Raw genomic sequence first — 23,240 nt, 5'->3', positions numbered from 1 at the left:
AGTAGGACAGGTCATAGTGGCCAGTAGGACAGGTCACAGTGGCCAGTAGGACAGGTCACAGTGGCCAGTAGGACAGGTCACAGTGGCCAGTAGGACAGGTCACAGTGGCCAGTAAGACAGGTCACAGTGGCCAGTAGGACAGGTCACAGTGGCCAGTAGGACAGGTCACAGTGGCCAGTAGAACAGGTCATAGTGGCCAGTAGCACAGGTCACAGTGGCCAGGTCACAGTGGCCAGTAGGACAGGTCACAGTGGCCAGTAGGACAGGTCACAGTGGCCAGTAGAACAGGTCACAGTGGCCGGTAAGACAGGTCACAGTGGCCAGTAGGACAGGTCACAGTGGCCAGTAGGACAGGTCACAGTGGCCAGTAGAACAGGTCATAGTGGCCAGTAGGACAGGTCACAGTGGCCAGGTCACAGTGGCCAGTAGGACAGGTCACAGTGGCCAGTAAGACAGGTCACAGTGGCCAGTAGGACAGGTCACAGTGGCCAGTAGGACAGGTCATAGTGGCCAGTAAAACAGGTCACAGTGGCCAGTAAGACAGGTCACAGTGGCCAGTAGGACAGGTCACAGTGGCCAGTAGAACAGGTCATAGTGGCCAGTAGGACAGGTCATAGTGGCCAGTAGGACAGGTCACAGTGGCCAGGTCACAGTGGCCAGTAGGACAGGTCACAGTGGCCAGTAAGACAGGTCACAGTGGCCAGTAGGACAGGTCACAGTGGCCAGTAGGACAGGTCATAGTGGCCAGTAAAACAGGTCACAGTGGCCAGTAGGACAGGTCACAGTGGCCAGTAGGACAGGTCACAGTGGCCAGTAGAACAGGTCATAGTGGCCAGTAGGACAGGTCATAGTGGCCAGTAGGACAGGTCATAGTGGCCAGTAGGACAGGTCACAGTGGCCAGTAGGACAGGTCACAGTGGCCAGTAGGACAGGTCACAGTGGCCAGTAGGACAGGTCACAGTGGCCAGTAAGACAGGTCACAGTGGCCAGTAGGACAGGTCACAGTGGCCAGTAGGACAGGTCACAGTGGCCAGTAGAACAGGTCATAGTGGCCAGTAGCACAGGTCACAGTGGCCAGGTCACAGTGGCCAGTAGGACAGGTCACAGTGGCCAGTAGGACAGGTCACAGTGGCCAGTAGAACAGGTCACAGTGGCCGGTAAGACAGGTCACAGTGGCCAGTAGGACAGGTCACAGTGGCCAGTAGGACAGGTCACAGTGGCCAGTAGGACAGGTCACAGTGGCCAGTAGAACAGGTCATAGTGGCCAGTAGGACAGGTCACAGTGGCCAGGTCACAGTGGCCAGTAGGACAGGTCACAGTGGCCAGTAAGACAGGTCACAGTGGCCAGTAGGACAGGTCACAGTGGCCAGTAGGACAGGTCATAGTGGCCAGTAAAACAGGTCACAGTGGCCAGTAAGACAGGTCACAGTGGCCAGTAGGACAGGTCACAGTGGCCAGTAGGACAGGTCACAGTGGCCAGTAGGACAGGTCACAGTGGCCAGTAGGACAGGTCACAGTGGCCAGTAGGACAGGTCATAGTGGCCAGTAGGACAGGTCATAGTGGCCAGTAGGACAGGTCATAGTGGCCAGTAGGACAGGTCATAGTGACCAGTAAGACAGGTCACAGTGGCCAGTAAGATAGGTCACAGTGGCCAGTAGGACAGGTCATAGTGGCCAGTCGGCCAGGTCACAGTGGCCAGTAAGACAGGTCATAGTGGCCAGTAAGACAGGTCACAGTGGCCAGTAAGACAGGTCACAGTGGCCAGTCGGCCAGGTCACAGTGGCCAGTAAGACAGGTCACAGTGGCCAGTAGGACAGGTCATAGTGGCCAGTAGGACAGGTCACAGTGGCCAGTAAGACAGGTCATAGTGGCCAGTAGTACAGGTCAATACACTGGGCAGTTAAAGAGTAAACAGGAGCCTGACAGGCAGTGAAAGTATCAGACCTCCCCAGGGACTCCCTGCTGTACGAACTAGCTATGCAGTACAGATAGTTTCAACCAGGGGCTTGGGTTGGAGAGGGGCCTTCTTACTCTGCGATACACACACATACACACATACACACAACACAGGTGCAAACTCCACACGCAAACACACACAAATATACACACGCGTACACATACACACACAATAAACCAAACAGGAGGGCGGTAAAGGAGGCAATCATGAAATGCAGGATATCCATGGAGACAAGTTCATCTGCATTGAGAGTGTTGTTTTTGAGAGGGGAGGGGTTAGTGACTGACAGAGAGTGTTGTTTTTGAGAGTGGAGGGGATAGTGACTGACAGAGTGTTGTTTTTGAGAGGGGAGGGGTTAGTGACTGACAGAGAGTGTTGTTTTTGAGAGGGGAGGGGTTAGTGACTGACAGTCTCTGTGTGTGTGTGTGTGTGTGTGTGTGTGTGTGTGTGTGTGTGTGTGTGTGTGTGTGTGTGTGTGTGTGTGTGTGTGTGTGTGTGTGTGTGTGTGTGTGTGTGTGTGTGTGTGTGTGTGTGTGTGTATCATCTAATATGTGTGTGTTTGTGTGAAGAGGTTGTTAAGTGAATCATTGGTGATGTTTGTGTAGCTGGTTCCCACACACAAACACACACACAAACATACCAACACACACACACACACACATTACTACAGTACATTGAGTGTGTAATGAGGCAGATACATGGCAGAACAGTGCTCTGTCATGATGCATTACGCAGGTGTCAACAAAAGAATAGAAACCCATACAACACAATAACAATGCCTGGGTCTAGTCTTATGGGTCTAGAATATAGTCTGATGGGTCTAGTATCTAGTCTGCTAGGTCTACTATGAAGTCTGATTAGTCTAGTCTGATGGGTCTACGATCTTGTCTGATGGATCTACTGACTAGTCTGATTGGTCTAGTCTGGTGGATCTAGTATCTAGTCTGATGGGTCTAGTATGTAGTCTGATGGGTCTAGGGTCCAGTCTGATGGGTTTAGTATCTAATCTGATGGGTCTAGAATCTTGTCTGATGGGTCTAGTATCTAGTCTGATGGGTCTAGTATCTCATCTGAATGGTCTAGTATCTCTTCTGATGGGTCTGGTATCTAGTCTGATGGGTCTAGTATCTAGTCTGATGGGTCCAGAATCTCGTCTAATGGGTCAAGTCTGATGGGTCTAGTATCATGTCTGATGGGTCTAGTATCTAGTCTGATGGGTCCAGAATCTCGTCTAATGGGTCAAGTCTGATGGGTCTAGCCTGATGGGTCTAGTATATAAATTGATTTGTCTTGTATCTAGTCTGCTGGGTTTAGTATCTAGTCTATTGGGTCTAGTATCTCGCCTGATGGATCTAATATATAGTCTGATGGGTATAGTATCCAGTCTGCTAGGTCTACTATGAAGTCTGATTAGCCTAGTCTGATGGGTCTAGTATCTAGTCTGAAGGATAAAGTATCTAGTCTGACTGGTCTAGTATGTATTCTGATGGGTCTAGTCTGATGGGTCTAGTATCTAGTCCGATGGGTAAAATATCTAATCTGATGGGTCTAGTATCTAGTCTGATGGGTCTAGTATCTAGTCTGATGGGTAAAGTATCTAGTCTGATGGGTCTAGTATCTAGTCTGGTGGGCCTACTATCTAGTGTGATGGCTCTACTATCTAGCCTGATGGGTCTAGTATCTAGTCTGATGGGTCTAGTATCTAGTCTGATGGGTAGTATCTAGTCTATTGGGTCTAGTATCTCGCCTGATGGATCTAATATATAGTCTGATGGGTCTAGTATCATGTCTGATGGGTAAAGTATCAAGTCTGATGGGTAAAGTATCTAGTCTGATCGATCTAGTATTATGTCTGATGGGGTAAGTATCTCGTCTAATGGGTCTAGTCTGATGGGTCTAGTTTTGAGTCTGATGGGTCTAGTGTGATGGGTCTAGTATATAGTCTGATTTGTCTAGTATCTCGTCTGCTGTGTCTAGTATCTAGTCTGAAAGGTCTAGTATCTCGTCTGATGGATCTAATAAATAGTCTGATGGGTCTTGTATCTAGTTTGATGGGTCCAGAATCGTGTCTAATGGGTCTAGTCTGATGGGTCTAATATCATGACTGATGGGTAAAGTATCTCATCTGATGGGTCTAGTCTGATGTGTCTAGTATCTAGTCCGATTGGTAAAATATCTAATCTGATGGGTTTAGTCTGATGGGTCAAGTATCAAGTCTGATGGGTAAAGTATCTAGTCTGATGGCTCTACTATCTAGTCTTATTGGTCTAGTCAGATGGGTCTAGTATCTAGTCTGATTGGTCTATTATATCTTCTGATCGGTCTAGTATCTAGTCTGATGGGTCTAGTATCTAATCTGATGGATCTAGAATCTTGTCTGATGGGTCAAGTATCTCATCTGAATGGTCTAGTTTCTCATCTGAATGGTCTAGTATCTAGTCTGATGGGTCTAGAATCTAGTCTGATGGGTCTAGTATTTTGTCTGATGGGTCTATTATCTAGTTTGATGGGTCTATTATCTAGTCTGATGGGTCTAGTATCTAATCTGATGGGTCTAGTATTTTGTCTGATGGGTCTAGTCTGATGGGTCTTGTGTCTAGTTTGATGGGTCTATTATCTAGTCTGATGGGTCTAGTATCTAATCTGATGGGTCTAGTATCTAGTCTGCTGGATATATTATGATGGGTCTGGTCTGCTGGGTCTAACCGTGCAGGATGTTCAACAGACATAGATGTCATTATCAGCACCTCTTAAAACAAGTTGCATTCCATTACCATTGATGCTGCAATCTATTCTACAAGCACCTCAATGTGATCTATTTTTCAAGATGTGGTCTGTGATGAAAGAAACCAAAGAAACAACTACTTGCCTTTTCAACACAAGAAACATAACATGAAAATTGATACACAAGCCATGAGAAGCTTCCCCTTTATAGATTTTGCGGTGTGCAATTGTAATTATGACGACCATTTCTTGTGTGGCTGCATTAAATTATTGCCTAATTTATTGTATATAAAAAAAAAAGTATTATTGTGTTGATTGTTAGTGGGACTTTTTCGTGGCAGTTGAATTTAGCAGTGAAGGTCATCTCCATAAAAAAACCAAGTACTTATAGGCCAGTTCTGAGTACACTCCTTAGCTACAGCTGCTAAGCAATCACATGAAGAGGCCATGGGCTTTTAGCTATTGTCAGCCACCTGAGAGACTGTCTAGTCCCAAATGTACACCTGGGCCCAGATTCACAAAACAATTCTTACACAAAAGAAGTATTTTAAGATGATTATTTTTTAAAGTTCATAAGAGAGTAAAAGTGCAATTCCTCAGCAATATCTTAAGATTTAATCATTTTTATACAAACTTTTCAAATATCTTCTTTACAAATCTTCTTAAGATGTGTGTTGCTAGGCAACTATTTCAACTTTCTTCTTAAGTCTATAGTGAAGGAAAAAAGTTTCAGTTAAGTTGAAATGTCTTCTTAAAGAAGGTTTGTGAATCTGGGCCCTGGTGCACCAAGATCCCCCACACATGCCTGCTTAGCTGTCATCGCTGATCACCAGCAACGTGTGGGGGCTCAGAAGCTCTGGTTGGATGGGGGCACGTCATAATGGCAAAAAAAATGTTTAGAATTACAGGCAATTAGCTTTTAAAATGGCAAAATATTCTCTCAGCTTCATGTCAAAATGTGTAAAATAGCAGGAAATAGCAGGAAATAGAATGGGGAGGGGGATTGCTCGAACCTTCCTGGGGACCTCGCGAAACGCCACGATCTCTGATGACTCCATTGTAGGGCCGTACATCTCTGATGACAACGGATAGCCACTCCAAAGAGAAGGTGGACCAGACATCTATAGACACAAGGACTTGAGCATATTTTTCAGCTGTCAAAGCTTTGGAAAAATAACTAATATGCTGAGCAATAGAACAAAAGAGTGATGAAGGGATCTCACAAATATGAGGGGCAACGGACACACACACACACACACACACACACACACACACACACACACACACACACACACACACACACACACACACGGACCAGCCACTGAATGGCTTAGCCAGTGGAGCAGAAAAAGGGCAGGTGCTTTTCCCCAATGAAACCCTGCTGCAGATGGCCTGCATGGAGGGTTACTTAATGAGACCCTGCTGCAGATGGCCTGCATGGGGCTACTTAATGAGACCCTGCTGCAGATGGCCTGCATGGGGCTACTTAATGAGACCCTGCTGCAGATGGTCTGCATGGGGATACTTAATGAAATGATGAGGGTTATGTATAGGCCCCCTTGGTACTCCTTCCTGGACAATCGGGGGGCTGAAGAGAGCAATGAGCAGAGGGCTGAGGGCTGCGGGCTGAGGGCTGCGGGAGGCTTCCATGCAGAGACAGAGTTCAGTATGTACCTGTTCCCCGGAGGCCTCAGATCTCTGGGATAACAGGCACACACAAAGAGTCTGGCAGTCTGAGTGGAGCTTACTGAGAGCAAGAGCAGGGAGTGCCTTTACAGTATTTCAACCTGCTTGAGTTGACATTTCTAGAACTGGGACAGAAAAGGCTCTACCGACCGTATAAAAAATAAAAAAACAACGGATCACAGTGACCTCAAGAGGTCAAGAGTATTTGAAATCCGGAAACAGGCGCTGATGTACAACACGCACAGTGTACAGTCCCTTAACTCCCTGCAACTGCATCAGAGCTGAAAGAGTTTAGCTGGACAAGATGATTGATTAAGTAGCGTTCAGATCGACGTCGGACAATTGAGCGTGAGAGAAGGAGCGATTCATCAAGGCTAATGCCGGGGAGCAGGGGTAGATGAATGGAGCGGAGTATTGCTGCACAATCCCTAAACTTTCCTTTCCTTTCCTTTCCCTTCCTTTCCTTTCCTTTCCTTTCCTTTCCTTTCCTTTCCTTTCCCTTCCCTTCCCTTCCCTTCCTTTCCCTTCCCTTCCCTTCCCTTCCTTTCCCTTCCCTTCCCTCCCTTCCTTTCCCTTCCCCTCCTTTCCCTTCCTTTCCCTTCCCTTCCCTTCCCTTTCCCTTCCCTTCTCTTCCTTTCCTTTCCTTTCCCTTCCCTTCCCTTCCTTTCCCTTCCTTTCCCTTCCCTTCCCTTCCCTTCCCTTCCCTTCCCTTCCTTTCCCTTCCCTTCCTTTCCCTTCCTTTCCCTTCCCTTCCCTTCCTTTCCCTTCCTTTCCCTTCCCTTCCCTTCCTTTCCCTTCCTTTCCCTTCCTTTCCCTTCCCTTCCCTTCCTTTCCCTTCCCTTCCCTTCCCTTCTCTTCCTTTCCCTTCCTTTCCTTTCCTTTCCTTTCCTTTCCTTTCCTTTCCTTTCCTTTCCTTTCCTTTCCTTTCCTTTCCTTTCCCTTCCTTCCCTTCCCTTCCCTTCCCTTCCCTTCCCTTTCATTTCCTTTCCTTTCCTTCCCTTTCTGTCACTTCACTCTTTCCAACATTAAAGGGATCCTTTTCTTCCCCCTACTCGTGCATTTTAATAAGGAGGAGGAGGAGAAGAAGAAGGATGAGGGGGAGAGGGATGAGGAGGAGGAGGCATTGCATTTCCACATCATGTATGTGTCATGTAGGAGTTTCCAGGGTGCGCTGCATTTCGATCGTGACTATCTGATGAGCTGAGGAAGACTCACCCTGGGAGGGGTTGGCTAAGACAAGCCTAGACCAGTTGACCTATCAGAGGTGAGAGATTATGGATCGGGCAATCCCCTTGAAAGCGCATAATGACTCTTCATAAGAGTGTCAGACACTGAAGAGCGAAGGGAGGTGGGGGAGTGGGCCCAAGGGAAGTGTGTTCCCCCAATCACATGGGATGTGGGTAACCCTGGCAACACAGAGAGAGCCTCTTGAAGGTCTCCCTGGTGACATTACAAATATACTTCCTGCTGTACTTCTCCACATTTAGGTGGACAGGGCCAGCCACATCCGAGCAGTAGATAACAGATGTCAATACTCTACAGAACTCGTATCACATACTAGAGCCTATACTGTAAGAATATATTAATGAATCATCGTACTATGCTGTACTGTAGCTAGCTGTTATCGTTAGCATTGTAGCAACTACTGAGTGTACACACTGGAAACAGAGCAGGGCACTAGAGAATCAGTACACACACACACACACACACAGAGAGACATTATTTTGAGTTGATTTCTCTATCTACTGCAGGCCAAGGGGGGAGTTGTGTATACAGGAGAAACAGATAACTCTGAGTATAAACAGTGGAAAGTCTGAATGGTGAACCAGGGGCGGACCGGTGCAGGACTCAAGAGCGCAAACAGCTGAGAGCAAACATCTGGCGCCATGCAACCCTCTACTGCTGCTGCTACAGCTAGCCATGTAGCGCTCTACTGCTGCTATTACAGCTAGCCATGTAGCTGCTGCTACTACAGCTAGCCATGTAACGCTCTACTGCTGCTATTACAGCTAGCCATGTAGCGCTCTACTGTTGCTGCTACAGCTAGCCATGTAGGGCTCTACTGCTGCTATTACAGCTAGCCATGTAACGCTCTACTGCTGCTGCTACAGCTAGCCATGTAGCGCTCTACTGTTGCTGCTACAGCTAGCCATGTAGTGCTCTACTGCTGCTGCTACAGCTAGCCATGTAGTGCTCTACTGCTGCTACAGTTAGCTATGTAGCTCTGTACTGCTGCTGCTATAGCTAGCCATTTAGCACTCTACTGCTGCTACAGTTAGCCATGTAGCCCTCTACTGCTGTTGCTACAGCTAGCCATGTAGTGCTCTACTGCTGTTGCTACAGCTAGCCATGTAGCGCTCTACTGCTGTTGATAGAGCTAGCCATGTTGTGCTCTACTGCTGCTACAGTTAGCCATGTAGCCCTCTACTGCTGTTGCTACAGCTAGCCATGTAGCCCTCTACTGCTGTTGCTACAGCTAGCCATGTAGTGGTCTACTACTGTTGCTACAGCTAGCCATGTAGCGCTCTACTGCTGTTGCTACAGCTAGCCATGTAGCGCTCTACTGCTGCTACAGCTAGCCATGTTGTGTGTTGTGTCACCTCTCTCTCACCTGTCTGTCACCTCTCTCTCACCTGTCTCTCACCTGTCTCTCACCTCTCTCTCACCTCTCTCTCACCTGTCTCTCACATGTCTCTCACCTGTCTGTCACCTCTCTCTCACTCTCTCACCTCTCTCTCACCTCTCTCTCCAGGAACTGAGAACTGCAGCCGCCCTCTCTCTTCCTTTATTTTTTTCACCTGTACCTTTTCTCAGTATCTCACTTCATCTGTCTTGCTTTCTCTTTGACTCCTCTGTCATACTGTAGCGCTTTCCTCAGTTGGACCTGTCTGACATATCTCACCCGGTGGGGGGGGTGTCTATCTCTATTACCTGGAGGTGATTGAGTAGTGTGTCACTGGCCACCAGCCCAGAGCCTGATAGACCAGGCAGCACTGCATGTTCCCGGGATATTCCTCCTGAGTGTTTTCCCCATATGACCTCACAAACCAGAATGACTGACACAACAAATGATCAGGCATCAGAGGGGGGACTTGAGAATACACCAGGAGACTAGCAAATACAGTCATGAATATGAACCAAGTATAGAATATATGGTACAGTTGTTCTTGGAAACCATAGTAACTAAGCAGGTTGAACTTGTAGAGTTTTCAACCTCACCGCAAAACACACATACACACACATGCACACACACACCAGTAGAGCAACAGTAGAGCGCTACATGGCTAGCTGTAGCAGCAGCGTATGGTCCTACCGTCCTTCCTGTACAGGTTGATCTCCATTTTCCTCTCTTCCGAGCCCAGCAGTGCTTGGGCCATCTGGGCGATGGCCAACCGCTTGGTTTGAGGACCGTACAGGAAGTTACAGGTACAGGGCTTCTGCATGATCTCTGCTCGCGAGTAGCCGCACATGGCGCAGAAGCCATCGTTGCAGAATATGATGGCACAGTTCTCCACCCGGGCATTGGCGATGATGAACTTACGACCTGAGGATGAGAGGAAGAAGGAGATGAGGTAGATAGCAGGAGAGATATAGTGTGTATGCGCATTTATGTATTGTGTTTTGTGTATGACTAGTAGAAAATGATGCATCCTTGACCAGATGAACAAGAGCTACATCCCCTTTGCTCAGCATGGCCATCTGAGTTTCAACATCCCCTTTGCTCAGCATGGCCATCTGAGTTTCAACATCCCCTTTGCTCAGCATGGCCATCTGAGTTTCAACATCCCCTTTGCTCAGCATGGCCATCTGAGTTTCAACATCCCCTTTGCTCAGCACCTCATGGCCATCTGAGTTTCAACATCCCCTTTGCTCAGCACCTCATGGCCATCTGAGTTTCAACATCCCCTTTGCTCAGCATGGCCATCTGAGTTTCAACATCCCCTTTGCTCAGCATGGCCATCTGAGTTTCAACATCCCCTTTGCTCAGCATGGCCATCTGAGTTTCAACATCCCCTTTGCTCAGCATGGCCATCTGAGTTTCAACATCCCCTTTGGTCAGCATGGCCATCTGTGTTTCAACATCCCCTTTGCTCAGCACCTCATGGCCATCTGAGTTTCAACATCCCCTTTGCTCAGCATGGCCATCTGAGTTTCAACATCCCCTTTGCTCAGCACCTCATGGCCATCTGAGTTTCAACATCCCCTTTGCTCAGCACCTCATGGCCATCTGAGTTTCATTAGGGAAAGGGGGATACCTAGTCAGTTGTACAACTAAATGCATTCAACTGAAATGTGTCTTCCACATTGCAGGGCAACCTTAATCAACATCCACATCTTCAGTAGCTGGGGAACAGTGGGTTGACTGCCTTGCTCAGGGGGAGAACAACAGATGTCTACCTTGTCAGCTCTGGGATTCAATCCAGCCACCTTTTGGTTACTGGCCCAATGCGCTAACCACTAGGCTACCTGCCTAATGCCTAGACAGTTTAAGAAAGTTCAAACCTATTTACTACATTTCTCTAACTCTTTAAAATTATGTTTGTTGAAGAGCAAAAACTAGCCATAATGACCCTGGTCACCCTTGACTGCTGTAGATTCATTCACCTCAGACCATCTACAAACACATGGCCTATTACCTATACAATTAGCTGCTACACATAAACTCATATTAACTCAGCACCGTGATTAAAAAATCATGATGATGAATACTACAAGTTAACTGTAGATAGCTGGCTAGACTAACTAGACTCATTTACCAATCTAAACCATGTAAACTGACATGAGTTAATTGAGTGATTGTCAGTTAGTGCCATATAACAAGAGGGAAACTGCTGATGCACAACGCCTTGTGTTCTACTATTCTAACGTTCAGCATTAAGTTGAGACTGAGTTTTTTAAATGCTCATGGACAAATCTCTAGAACGTGTGTGTGTGTGTGTGTGTGTGTGTGTGTGTGTGTGTGTGTGTGTGTGTGTGTGTGTGCGTGCGTGCGTGCGTGCGTGCGTGCGTGCGTGCGTGCGTGTGCGTGCGTGTGCGTGTGTGTGTGTGTGTGACGGTGGAATTCAGTTGTCGCTGCTCCTTGCTTTTCTCTGTATCTCCGATGAGCTGTCTTGTTAAATGGGAAGCGTGGACTAATGACCGCTCAGAGTGGCTCAAAACACAGGAAGAAGGACATTGGGAGGAAGAATGTCTGCTATTCTCCTAATGAGCAGGGCACTATTTCTGCTCTGTTCAGGCGACCGTAGGATTTTTAAGACAGGAGGATTTGTGAGTACTTTCTAAGAATGTGAGCTTGGGACCTTTTGAAAATGAGAAAATAGTAAGTGGTTTGTATTTGGTGGGTTGAGACAACATACAGTGGCAAGAAAAAGTATGGAAATCCTTTGGAAATACCTGGATTTCTGCATAAATGGGTAATAAAAATTTGATCTGATCTTCCTCTAGGTCACAACAATTGACAAACACAGTCTGATTAAACGAACACACCAACTATTGTATTTTTCTATTGTATTCCACACGTGTGGTTCAAAATGGTAGATGGAGTCCCCATCGAATTTTCCACTGAACAAACTAACTTTGTTTAGAGAATAAAGCACGCTTGTCCTAATTTCGTTATGGTATTGAAATTAGGTTTTGTATTGAACTGAAATTTGAAGATAAAAGATAATGGACCAAAGATGGATGAGAGGGAGACAGGATTGTGTTTCATTTGTCAAGCTATATCTTACTGTGTTATTACAGTCTCGACTTACACGGTCAGAAAAAAGGGGTTCAAAAGTGTTCTTTCCCCATAAGAGAACCCTTTTTGGTTCCAGATAGAACCCTTTTTGGTTCCAGATAGAACCCTTTTTGGTTCCAGGTAGAACCCTTTTAGGTTCCAGGTAGAACCCTGTGTGGTAAGAGTTCTACATGGAACCCCAAAAAAGTTCTACCTGAAACAGAAGGGTTCTACCTCTAGACTTGACTGCCCTTGACCAGCACAAAAACATCATGTGGCATACTGCACTAGCATCAAATAGTGTTATGCAACTTTTCAGGGAAGTCAGGAACCAATATACACAGGCAGATAGGAAAGCAAAGGCTAGCCTTTTCAAACAGAAATTTGCATCCTGCATCACTAATTCCAAAAGGTTTTGGGACACAGTAAAGACCATGGAGAATAAGAGCACCTCCTCCCAGCTGCCCACTGCACTGAGGCTAGGAAACACTGTCACCACCGATAAATCCACGATTATCGAGAATTTCGAAAAGCATTTCTCTACGGCTGGCCATGCTTTTTTTTCCAACTGGCTACCCCAACCCCTGCAGCAATGTTCTGACAGAGTTACAAAATCTGGATCCCTACGAATCAGCTGGGCTAGACAATCTCGACCCTCTCTTCCTAAAATTATCCGCCACCATTGTTTCAACCCATATTACCAGTCTGTTCAACCTCTTTTTCGTATTGTCTGAGATTCCTAAAGATTGGAAAAGCTGCGGTCATCCCCTCTTCAAAGGCGGAGACACCTTGGACCCAAACTGTTACAGACCCATATCCATTCTGCCCTGCCTTTCTAAAGTCTTCGAAAGCCAAGTGAACAAACAGATCATCGACCATTTCAAATCCCACCATACCTTCTCCGCTATGCAATCCGGTTTCCGAGCTGTCACGGGTGCACCTCAGCCGTGCTCAAGGTCCTAAACGATATCGTAACTGCCATCGATCAAAGACAGTACTGTGAAGCCGTCTACATCAACTTGGCCACGGCTTTTGACACTGTCAATCACCATATTCTTATCGGCAGACTCACCAGCTTTGGTTTCTCTAATGACTGCCTCGCCTGGTTCACTAACTACTTCTCAGATAGAGTTCAGTGTGTCAAATCAGAGGGCCTGTTGTCCGGACCTCTGGCAGTCTCTATGGGGGTGCCACAGGGTTCAATTCTCGGGCCGACTCTTTTCTCTGGATATATCAATGATGTCGCTCTTGCTGCGGGGGATTCTTTGATCCACCTCTACCACAGACGACACCATTATGTATACATCTGGCCCTTCTTTGGACGCTATGTTAACAAACCTCCAAACGAGCTTCAATGCCATACAACTCTCCTTCCGTGGCCTTCCACTGCTCTTGAATGCTAGTAAAACTAAATGCATGCTCTTCAACCGGTCACTGCCCGCACCCGCCCGCCCGACTAGCATCACTACTCTGGATGGTTCTGACTTAGAATACATGGACAACTATAAATTCCTAGGTCTCTGGCTAGACTGTAAACTCTCCTTCCAGACTCATACTAAGCATCTCCAATCCAAAATTAAATCTAGAATCAGCCTCTTATTTTGCAACAAAGCCTCCTTCACTCATGCTGCTGAACATACCCTCGTAAAACTGACTATCCTACAAATCCTTGATTGCGGCGATGTCATTTACAAAATAGCCTCCAACAGTCTACTCAGAGAATAGGATGCAGTCTATCACAGTGCCATCCGTTTTAGTCACCAAAGCCCCATATACTACCCACCATTGCGACCTGTACGCTCTCGTTGGCTGGTCCTCGCTACATATTCGTCGCCAAACCCACTGGCTCCAGGTCATCTATAATTCTTTGCTAGGTAAAGCTCCGCCTCATCTCAGCTCACTGGTCACATTTACATTACATTTAAGTCATTTAGCAGACGCTCTTATCCAGAGCGACTTACAAATTGGTGCATTCACCTTATGACATCCAGTGGAACAGCCACTTTACAATAGTGCATCAAAATCTTTTAAGGGGGGGGGGGGGTGAGAAGGATTACTTTATCCTATCCTAGGTATTCCTTAAAGAGGTGGGGTTTCAGGTGTCTCCGGAAGGTGGTGATTGACTCCGCTGTCCTGGCGTCGTGAGGGAGTTTGTTCCACCATTGGGGGGCCAGAGCAGCGAACAGTTTTGACTGGGTCACCATAGCAACACCCAGTCGTAGCAAGCGCTCCAGCAGGTATATTTCACTGGTCATCCCCATAGCCAACACCTCCTTTGGCTGCCTTTCCTTCCAGTTCTCTGCTGCCAATGACTGGAACGAATTGCAAAAATAACTGAAGTTGGACACTTATCTCCCTCACTAACTTTAAGTATCAGCTGTCAGAGCAGTTTCCCGGTCGCTGCAGCTGTATACAGCCCATCTGTAAATAGCCCATACAACCAACTTCCTCATCCCATATTTGTTTTTCTGCTCTTTTGCACACCAGTATTTCTACTCGCATATCCTCATCTGCACATCTACCACTCCAGTGTAAATCTGCTAAATTGTAATTACTTCGCCACGATGGCCTATTTATTGCCCTACCTCCTTACTTCATTTGCACACACCGTATACAGGTTTTTCTATTGTGTTATTGACTGTATGTTTGTTTATCCCATGTGTAACTCTGTTGTTGTTTTTGTCGCACTGCTTTGCTTTATCTTGGCCAGGTCACAGTTGTAAATGAGAACTTGTTCACAACTGGCCTACCTGGTTAAATAAAGGTGTTCTCAACTGGCCTACCTGGTTAAATACAGGTGTTCTCAACTGGCCTACCTGGTTAAATACAGGTGTTCTCAACTGGCCTACCTGGTTAAATACAGGTGTTCTCAACTGGCCTACCTGGTTAAATACAGGTGTTCTCAACTGGCCTACCTGGTTAAATACAGGTGTTCTCAACTGGCCTACCTGGTTAAATACATGTGTTCTCAACTGGCCTACCTGGTTAAATAAAGGTGTTCTCAACTGGCCTACCTGGTTAAATACAGGTGTTCTCAACTGGCCTACCTGGTTAAATAAAGGTGTTCTCAACTGGCCTACCTGGTTAAATACAGGTGTTCTCAACTGGCCTACCTGGTTAAATACAGGTGTTCTCAACTGGCCTACCTGGTTAAATAAAGGTGTTCTCAACTGGCCTACCTGGTTAAATACAGGTGTTCTCAACTGGCCTACCTGGTTAAATAAAGGTGTTCTCAACTGGCCTACCTGGTTAAATACAGGTGTTCTCAACTGGCCTACCTGGTTAAATACAGGTGTTCTCAACTGGCCTACCTGGTTAAATACAGGTGTTCTCAACTGGCCTACCTGGTTAAATACAGGTGTTCTCAACTGGCCTACCTGGTTAAATACAGGTGTTCTCAACTGGCCTACCTGGTTAAATACAGGTGTTCTCAACTGGCCTACCTGGTTAAATACAGGTGTTCTCAACTGGCCTACCTGGTTAAATACAGGTGTTCTCAACTGGCCTACCTGGTTAAATACAGGTGTTCTCAACTGGCCTACCTGGTTAAATACAGGTGTTCTCAACTGGCCTACCTGGTTAAATACATGTGTTCTCAACTGGCCTACCTGGTTAAATAAAGGTGTTCTCAACTGGCCTACCTGGTTAAATACAGGTGTTCTCAACTGGCCTACCTGGTTAAATAAAGGTGTTCTCAACTGGCCTACCTGGTTAAATAAAGGTGTTCTCAACTGGCCTACCTGGTTAAATACAGGTGTTCTCAACTGGCCTACCTGGTTAAATACAGGTGTTCTCAACTGGCCTACCTGGTTAAATACAGGTGTTCTCAACTGGCCTACCTGGTTAAATACAGGTGTTCTCAACTGGCCTACCTGGTTAAATACAGGTGTTCTCAACTGGCCTACCTGGTTAAATACAGGTGTTCTCAACTGGCCTACCTGGTTAAATAAAGGTGTTCTCAACTGGCCTACCTGGTTAAATACAGGTGTTCTCAACTGGCCTACCTGGTTAAATAAAGGTGTTCTCAACTGGCCTACCTGGTTAAATACAGGTGTTCTCAACTGGCCTACCTGGTTAAATACAGGTGTTCTCAACTGGCCTACCTGGTTAAATAAAGGTGTTCTCAACTGGCCTACCTGGTTAAATACAGGTGTTCTCAACTGGCCTACCTGGTTAAATAAAGGTGTTCTCAACTGGCCTACCTGGTTAAATACAGGTGTTCTCAACTGGCCTACCTGGTTAAATACAGGTGTTCTCAACTGGCCTACCTGGTTAAATACAGGTGTTCTCAACTGGCCTACCTGGTTAAATACAGGTGTTCTCAACTGGCCTACCTGGTTAAATACAGGTGTTCTCAACTGGCCTACCTGGTTAAATACAGGTGTTCTCAACTGGCCTACCTGGTTAAATACAGGTGTTCTCAACTGGCCTACCTGGTTAAATACAGGTGAAATAAAATAAATAAATAAATGCCTGAAACAAAAAATGTTTATTTAAAGTGTTCTATGGGGAGAACCGAAGAACCCTTCTAGGACAGCAATTTATTGTGTCGTGTCCCACTCCAAGAGATATTATCTTCTGTAATTTAAAATTGTGTGTGTGTTTGAGTATTGCGTGTGTTTGGCAATGGGGCATTGCGTATTCCGGGCTCCATCTGTTCCTCTAGACTGTTCCAGAGAAACCTGGCACACCTTTCACACCACTTACAATGTGGCAACAACAGTAGCAGCAACAATAACATCTAGCCTTCTTAAATTCTCTCCGTCTCTCTCTCACACACAAAGACACCCGAGCACAAAGACACACACACAAGCACACAAATGCACACACACACACAAAGACACATACACGAACAAAGACACAAACACACACACACACCCTTGCGGGCCTCGCACCACCAGCTGTTACTGAAGAAGAAAGAGCCATCAGGCATAACAACAAGGCAGCACTCCTCTCTCTCTCTCTCTCTCTCTCTCTCTCTCTCTCTCTCTCTCGCTCGTCCTCTGATTTTCTACCTCTTCCTCATAACTCTCACTATTTCCCTCTCTGACACACACACTCACAGAGAGAGAGATCACAAACAACAACTCCCACCCAGTCACAAGAAAGGGAAAGGGAAGAGTTAAGAAGGACAAAACCCACAGCACAACTTGTACCCTATGCTACGCATGAATGTAGTGACATTTGACTTGTAAAATGGTTGAATATTAAAATCTTAGCATGAAATTTTTACTTTTTAATATAAGCTATGACAGAGTAAGCATACAATGAGTTTACAAACATTAAGGACACCTGCTCTTTCCAAGACATAGACTGACCAGGTGAGTCCAGGTAAAAGCTATGATCCCTTATTGATGTCACTTGTTAAATCCACTTCAATCAGTGTAGAGGAAGGGGAGGAGACAGGATAAATGATTATTTTTAAGCCTTGAGACAGTTGAGACATGGATTGTGTATATGTGCCATTCAGAAGGTGAATGGGAAAGACAAAATATTTAAGTGCCTTTGAACTGGGTATGGTAGTAGGTGCCAGGCGCACCAGTTTGTGTCAAGAACTTTGCACATTGACTCTGTACTGGTATGTATATAGCCTCGCTATTGTTATTTTACTGCTCATGTTGAATTATTTGTTATTCTTATTATTATTATTTTTTAAACTTATCTATTGATTACTTAATATGTTTTTCTTCTTAAAGCATTGTTGGTCAAGGGCTTGTAAGTAAGCATTTCACTGTAAGGTCTACTACACCTGTTGTATTCTGCGCAAGTGACAAATAACATTTGACTTGATTTGATTTGAGAACTGCAACGCTGCTGGGTCTTTCACGCTCAACAGTTTCCCGTTTATATCAAGAATAGTCCACCACCCAAAGGACATCCAGCCAACTGGACACAACTGTGGGAAGCATTGGAGTCAACATGGGCCAGCATTCCTGTGGAACGCTTTCAACACCTTGTAGAGTCAACATGGGCCAGCATCCCTGTGGACTGCTTTCAACACCTTGTAGAGTCAACATGGACCAGCATCCCTGTGGACTGCTTTCAACACCTTGTAGAGTCAACATGGGCCAGCATCCCTGTGGAACGCTTTCAACACCTTGTAGAGTCAACATGGGCCAGCATCCCTGTGGAACGCTTTCAACACCTTGTAGAGTCAACATGGGCCAGCATCCCTGTGGAACGCTTTCAACACCTTGTAGAGCCCGTGCCCCGGTGAATTGAGGCTGTTCTGAGGGCAAAAGTGACGGGTGCAACTCAATATTAGGAAAGTGTCCTTGATGCTTTGTATACTCAGTGTAGGATTAAAACCATTTCAATTTTCCAATATATTTTTGTAAAGACTACCTCCCATATTTTTAAACATGTTTTTTAGGATAAATGTGAAATATATCAAATTGACCAAATAATGTACTTTAAAAAAAATAGGATTTAATACATTTTAAATATATTCCAACACATAGAACATAAATGCATGTAAAAATGTATATCACAATATATGTTAAATGCATCAGAATGTATTTTAGATTATATAGTATTTATCAATATACTTGGTAAATATATTGAAAAATGTATTTGGACATATTTTGTAAAACATTTAATTTCATGTATTTAAATGTAGTTGCAAGTTGCTCCCCCTCTACCCCTGCTCCTCCTCTCCCCTCTACCCCTGCTCCCCTCTCCCCCTCTACCCCTGCTCCCCCTCTCCCCCTGCTCCCCCTCTCCCCTCTACCCCTGCTCCCCCTCTCCCCCTCTACCCCTGCTCCCCCTCTCCCCTGCTCCCCTTCTCCCCCTCTACCCCTGCTCCCCCTCTCCCCCCTCTACCCCTGCTCCCCCTCTCCCCTCTCCCTCTCCTCCCCCTCCCCCTCTCCCCCTCTACCCCTGCTCCCCCTCTCCCCCTCTACTCCTGCTCCCCCTCTCCCCTCTCCCTCTCCTCCCCCTCTCCCCCTCTACCCCTGCTCCCCTCTCCCTCTCCTCCCCTCTACCCCTGCTCCCCCTCTCCCCTCTACCCCTGCTCCCCCTCTCCCCCTCTCACCTCTCCTCCCCCTCTCCCCCCTCTCCCCCTCTACCCCCTCTCCCCCTCTCCCCTCTACCCCTGCTCCCCCTCTCCCCCTCTACCCCTACTCCCCTCTCCCCTCTCCCTCTCTCCCCCTCTACCCCTGCTCCCCCTCCCCTCTCCCCCTCTACCCCTGCTCCCCCTCTCCCTCTCCTCCCCCTCTACCCCTGCTCCCCCTCTCCCCTCTCCCCCTCTACCCCTGCTCCCCTCTACCCCTCTACCCCTGCTCCCCCTCTCCCCTCTACCCCTGCTCCCCCTCTCCCTCTCCTCCCCTCTACCCCTGCTCCCCCTCTCCCCCTCTACTCCTGCTCCCCCTCTCCCTCTCCTCACCCTCTACCCCTGCTCCCCCTCTCCCCCTCTCCCTCTCCTCCCCCTCCCCCTCTCCCCCTCTACCCTGCTCCCCTCTACCCCTCTACCCCTGCTCCCCTCTACCCCTGCTCCCCCTCTCCCTCTCCTCCCCCTCCCCATCTCCCCTCTACTCCTGCTCCCCCTCTACCCCTCTACCCCTGCTCCCCCTCTCCCCCTGCTCCCCCTCTCCCTCTCCTCCCCTCTACCCCTGCTCCCCCTCTCCCCCTCTACCCCTGCTCCCCTCTCCTCTCCTCCCCTCTACCCCTGCTCCCCCTCTCCCCATCTCCCTCTCCTCCCCCCCTCCCCTCTCCCCTCTACCCCTCTACCCCTGCTCCCCTCTCCCCTGCTCCCCTCTCCCCCTCTCCCCTGCTCCCCCTCTCCCCCTCTCCCCCCTCTACCCCTGCTCCCCCTCTCCCCCTGCTCCCCCTCTCCCCCTCTACCCCTGCTCCCCCTCTCCCTCTCCTCCCCCTCTACCCCTGCTCCCCCTCTCCCTCTCCTCCCCCTCTCCCTCTCCTCCCCCTCTCCCCCTCTCCCCCTCTCCCTCTCCTCCCCCTCTACCCCTGCTCCCCCTCTCCCTCTCCTCCCCCTCCCTCCCTCTCCTCCCCCTCTCCCCCTCTCCCCTCCTCCCCCTCTCCCCTCTCCCTCTCCTCCCCTCTACCCCTGCTCCCCTCTCCCCCTCCCCCTCCCCTCCCCTCTCCCTCTCCTCCTCCCCTCTACCCCCTCTCCCCTCTCCCCCTCTCCCTCTCCTCCCCCTCTACCCCTGCTCCCCTCTCCCTCTCCTCCCCTCTCCCCTCTCCCCCTCCCCCCTCCCCCTCCCCCTCTCCCTCTCCGGCACTCTGGTCCCCCTCTCCCCCTCTCCTCTCCGGCACTCTGGTCCCCTCTCCCCCTCTCCCCTCTACCCCTGCTCCCCCTCTCCCCCTCTCCCCTCTACCCCTGCTCCCCTCTCCCCCTCTCCCTCTCCGGCACCCTGCTCCCCCTCTCCCCTCTCCCTCTCCGGCACTCTGGTCCCCCTCTCCCCTCTCCCCCTCTACCCCTGCTCCCCCTCTCCCCTCTCCCCCTCTACCCCTGCTCCCCTCTCCCCTCTCCCTCTCCGGCACTCTGCTCCCCCTCTCCCCTCTCCTCCCCTCTCCTCCTGCTCCCCCTCTCCCCCTCTCCCCCTCCCCCCCTCCCCCTCTCCCTCTGCTCCCCTCTACCCCCTCTCCCCTCTCCCTCTCCTCCCCTCTCCCCTGCTCCCCTCTACCCCTCTCCCCTCTCCACCTGCTCCCCCTCCCCCCCTCTCCCCTGCTCCCCCTCTCCCCTCTCCCTCTCCGGCACTCTGCTCCCCCTCTCCCCCTCTCCCCTCTCCTCCCCCTCTCCCCTGCTCCACCTCTGCCCCTCTCCCCCTCTCCCCTCCCCTCTCCCTCTGCTCCCCTCTACCCCCCTCTCCCCTCCCTCTCCTCCCCTCTCCCCTGCTCCCCCTCTACCCCTCTCCCCCTCTCCCCCTCTCCCCTCTCCCCCTCTCCCCTCTCCCTCTCCGGCACTCTGGTCCATTCTAAATCAAAACAAATCTCACACATATATTATTTAGTATATGTAAAGACAATATTAAATCAAGAATAATCTGATGGGTGGCAATATTAGCCAATCACTTGTGAATGATGTTTTAGCCAATGTTCCAATTAGGTGAAATCAAACTTGATTATTATTATTTTTGCTGACCATGATCACCATTGATCAATATTTAAAGATGAATTTAAGAACTGAATAAGTAACCACTTTGGCCACCCTGTAAACTAGATGTCATGCATTTCTGGAATATTGTCAGGCATTACATGCATTTCTGGAATATTGTCAGGCATTACATGCATTTCTGGAATATTGTCAGGCATTACATGCATTTCTGGAATATTGTCAGGCATTACATGCATTTCTGGAATATTGTCAGGCATTACATGCATTTCTGGAATATTGTCAGGCATTACATGCATTTCTGGAATATTCTCAGGCATTACATGCATTTCTGGAATATTGTCAGGCATTACATGCATTTCTGGAATATTGTCAGGCATTACATGCATTTCTGGAATATTGTCAGGCATTACATGCATTTCTGGAATATTGTCAGGCATTACATGCATTTCTGGAATATTGTCAGGCATTACATGCATTTCTGGAATATTGTCAGGCATTACATGCATTTCTGGAATATTGTCAGGCATTACATGCATTTCTGGAATATTGTCAGGCATTACATGCATTTCTGGAATATTGTCAGGCATTACATGCATTTGAGCAAAGATGCAAATGATGCTACATGTATGTGAAATACATAACGTCACTTTAAATATATTGAAATGTATATTGTTTTCTGTGTGGGTCACTCCTAAATCAACCTCTTATCCCTAGTGAGAGAATAAGGGAAGACGAGTTGTCGTTATTCCGACCACAGAAAGACTAGCTGTCGTCATGGCGTCAGCTAATGGGGATCGTAATAAAATAAAATACCAGGGCCAAAGGCAATAACAGGCCCCAAAGCAAGGCTATTCAGACATACATGCAAACAAAGGCTCTCATTTCTCCAGGTTGACGCTAAGTTAAAGGGCTTCCCTCTATAAATTAGCAGCCACAGGGCCCTTACCGTGTCTTAGAGGCTAACGGTTTAGCCCGCAAGCAATAAACACTGGTATTTAGAGGGTGGGTCACATGATACTGTACGAGGGGAGGGGTTGTTTATTTCTTAGGCCAATTGAGCTGGGTAGGATCTGAGCATGCATCATTTGGAGAGTGCTAATGGCTCGCCACAAACCACAGTGCTGGAAAAACATGCCTGAAATATATAATGCTTGGTGTTGACCTAAGGTCAGGGGCGACCCGTCATTCAGGGCCACCTGTTTAGCTATAATATTATTATACATTTTTTGTGTGCCTGTTTTGCATGTCATTTTGGCATTCGTGCGTGTCACATATCACTTTGCAAACAATGTAAAAAATAAAAAAAACATTGAATTGATAAAGCCGCATACAAAACATGGTCTCTTTTTTGCTTTCTTGAGTAAGGCAGCTCCAAAATGTCGGTGTTTCAGCCTAGCTCAGTGCTTTCTGTGGTTTTATTTAACCAGGTAAGTCAGTTAATTAAGAACAAATTATTTACAATGACAGCCTATACCGCCCACACCCAGATGACCCTGGGCCAATTGTGCGCTTCCCTATGGGACTCCCAATCACAGCCAGTTGTGATACAGCCTGGATTTGAACCAGGGTGTTTCTAGTGAAGCTTCAAGCACTGAGATGCGGTGCCTTAGACTGCTGCGCCACTCGGGTGGGGTAGCCAGCGGAAGACACGGAGCGTAGGGGTTGGTAATGTTTTCTAGTTGCACCGTGATTGGCTCAGTGTTCTCTTACTCAAGGGGACACTACGTCACCGCAAAATCTACAGGTAGAGCTAAAAATTCAAGCCCCTTGAGTGCTGCCATAGAGTTACATTAGACGTGCCAATCCAAGAAGGCTCAGTTGGATTGGATTGGACTGATCATGTCAACATAATTTGAAAATCCTAGCATCATGAATCAAGTTGACAATCTACTGGCAAATCCTTGTCCACCCTTGTCATATGAAGAGAAATTATACATAAAACGTATTGATGCTCATTACACAGAAATGTGGAAATCACAAATTCAACAATGAGTGGTTTGGAAGGAATCAGTGGCTAACTTTAAAAATATATATATATTTTAAATGTAACCTTAATTTAACTAGGCAAGTGAGTTAAGGA

At 47.7% G+C, this 23,240-nt stretch overlaps 1 protein-coding gene across 1 annotated transcript in view; it reads right to left on the bottom strand.

The window, feature by feature from the left end:
• LOC115120188 (potassium voltage-gated channel subfamily H member 2-like) overlaps positions 1-23,240 on the bottom strand; it is a 347,097-nt gene that overhangs the window by 303,932 nt on the left and 19,925 nt on the right. Inside the window, exon 2 of the mRNA XM_065006904.1 lies at positions 9,682-9,912. Within this exon, the coding sequence (XP_064862976.1) occupies positions 9,682-9,912 (231 nt within the window). The remainder of the gene's footprint in view (positions 1-9,681; positions 9,913-23,240) is intronic.

Source organism: Oncorhynchus nerka, linkage group LG22 (assembly GCF_034236695.1).
Source record: "Oncorhynchus nerka isolate Pitt River linkage group LG22, Oner_Uvic_2.0, whole genome shotgun sequence".
In the NCBI taxonomy this organism is placed as follows: Eukaryota; Metazoa; Chordata; class Actinopteri; order Salmoniformes; family Salmonidae; genus Oncorhynchus; species Oncorhynchus nerka.
This window is presented reverse-complemented; position numbering and strand designations above follow the sequence as displayed.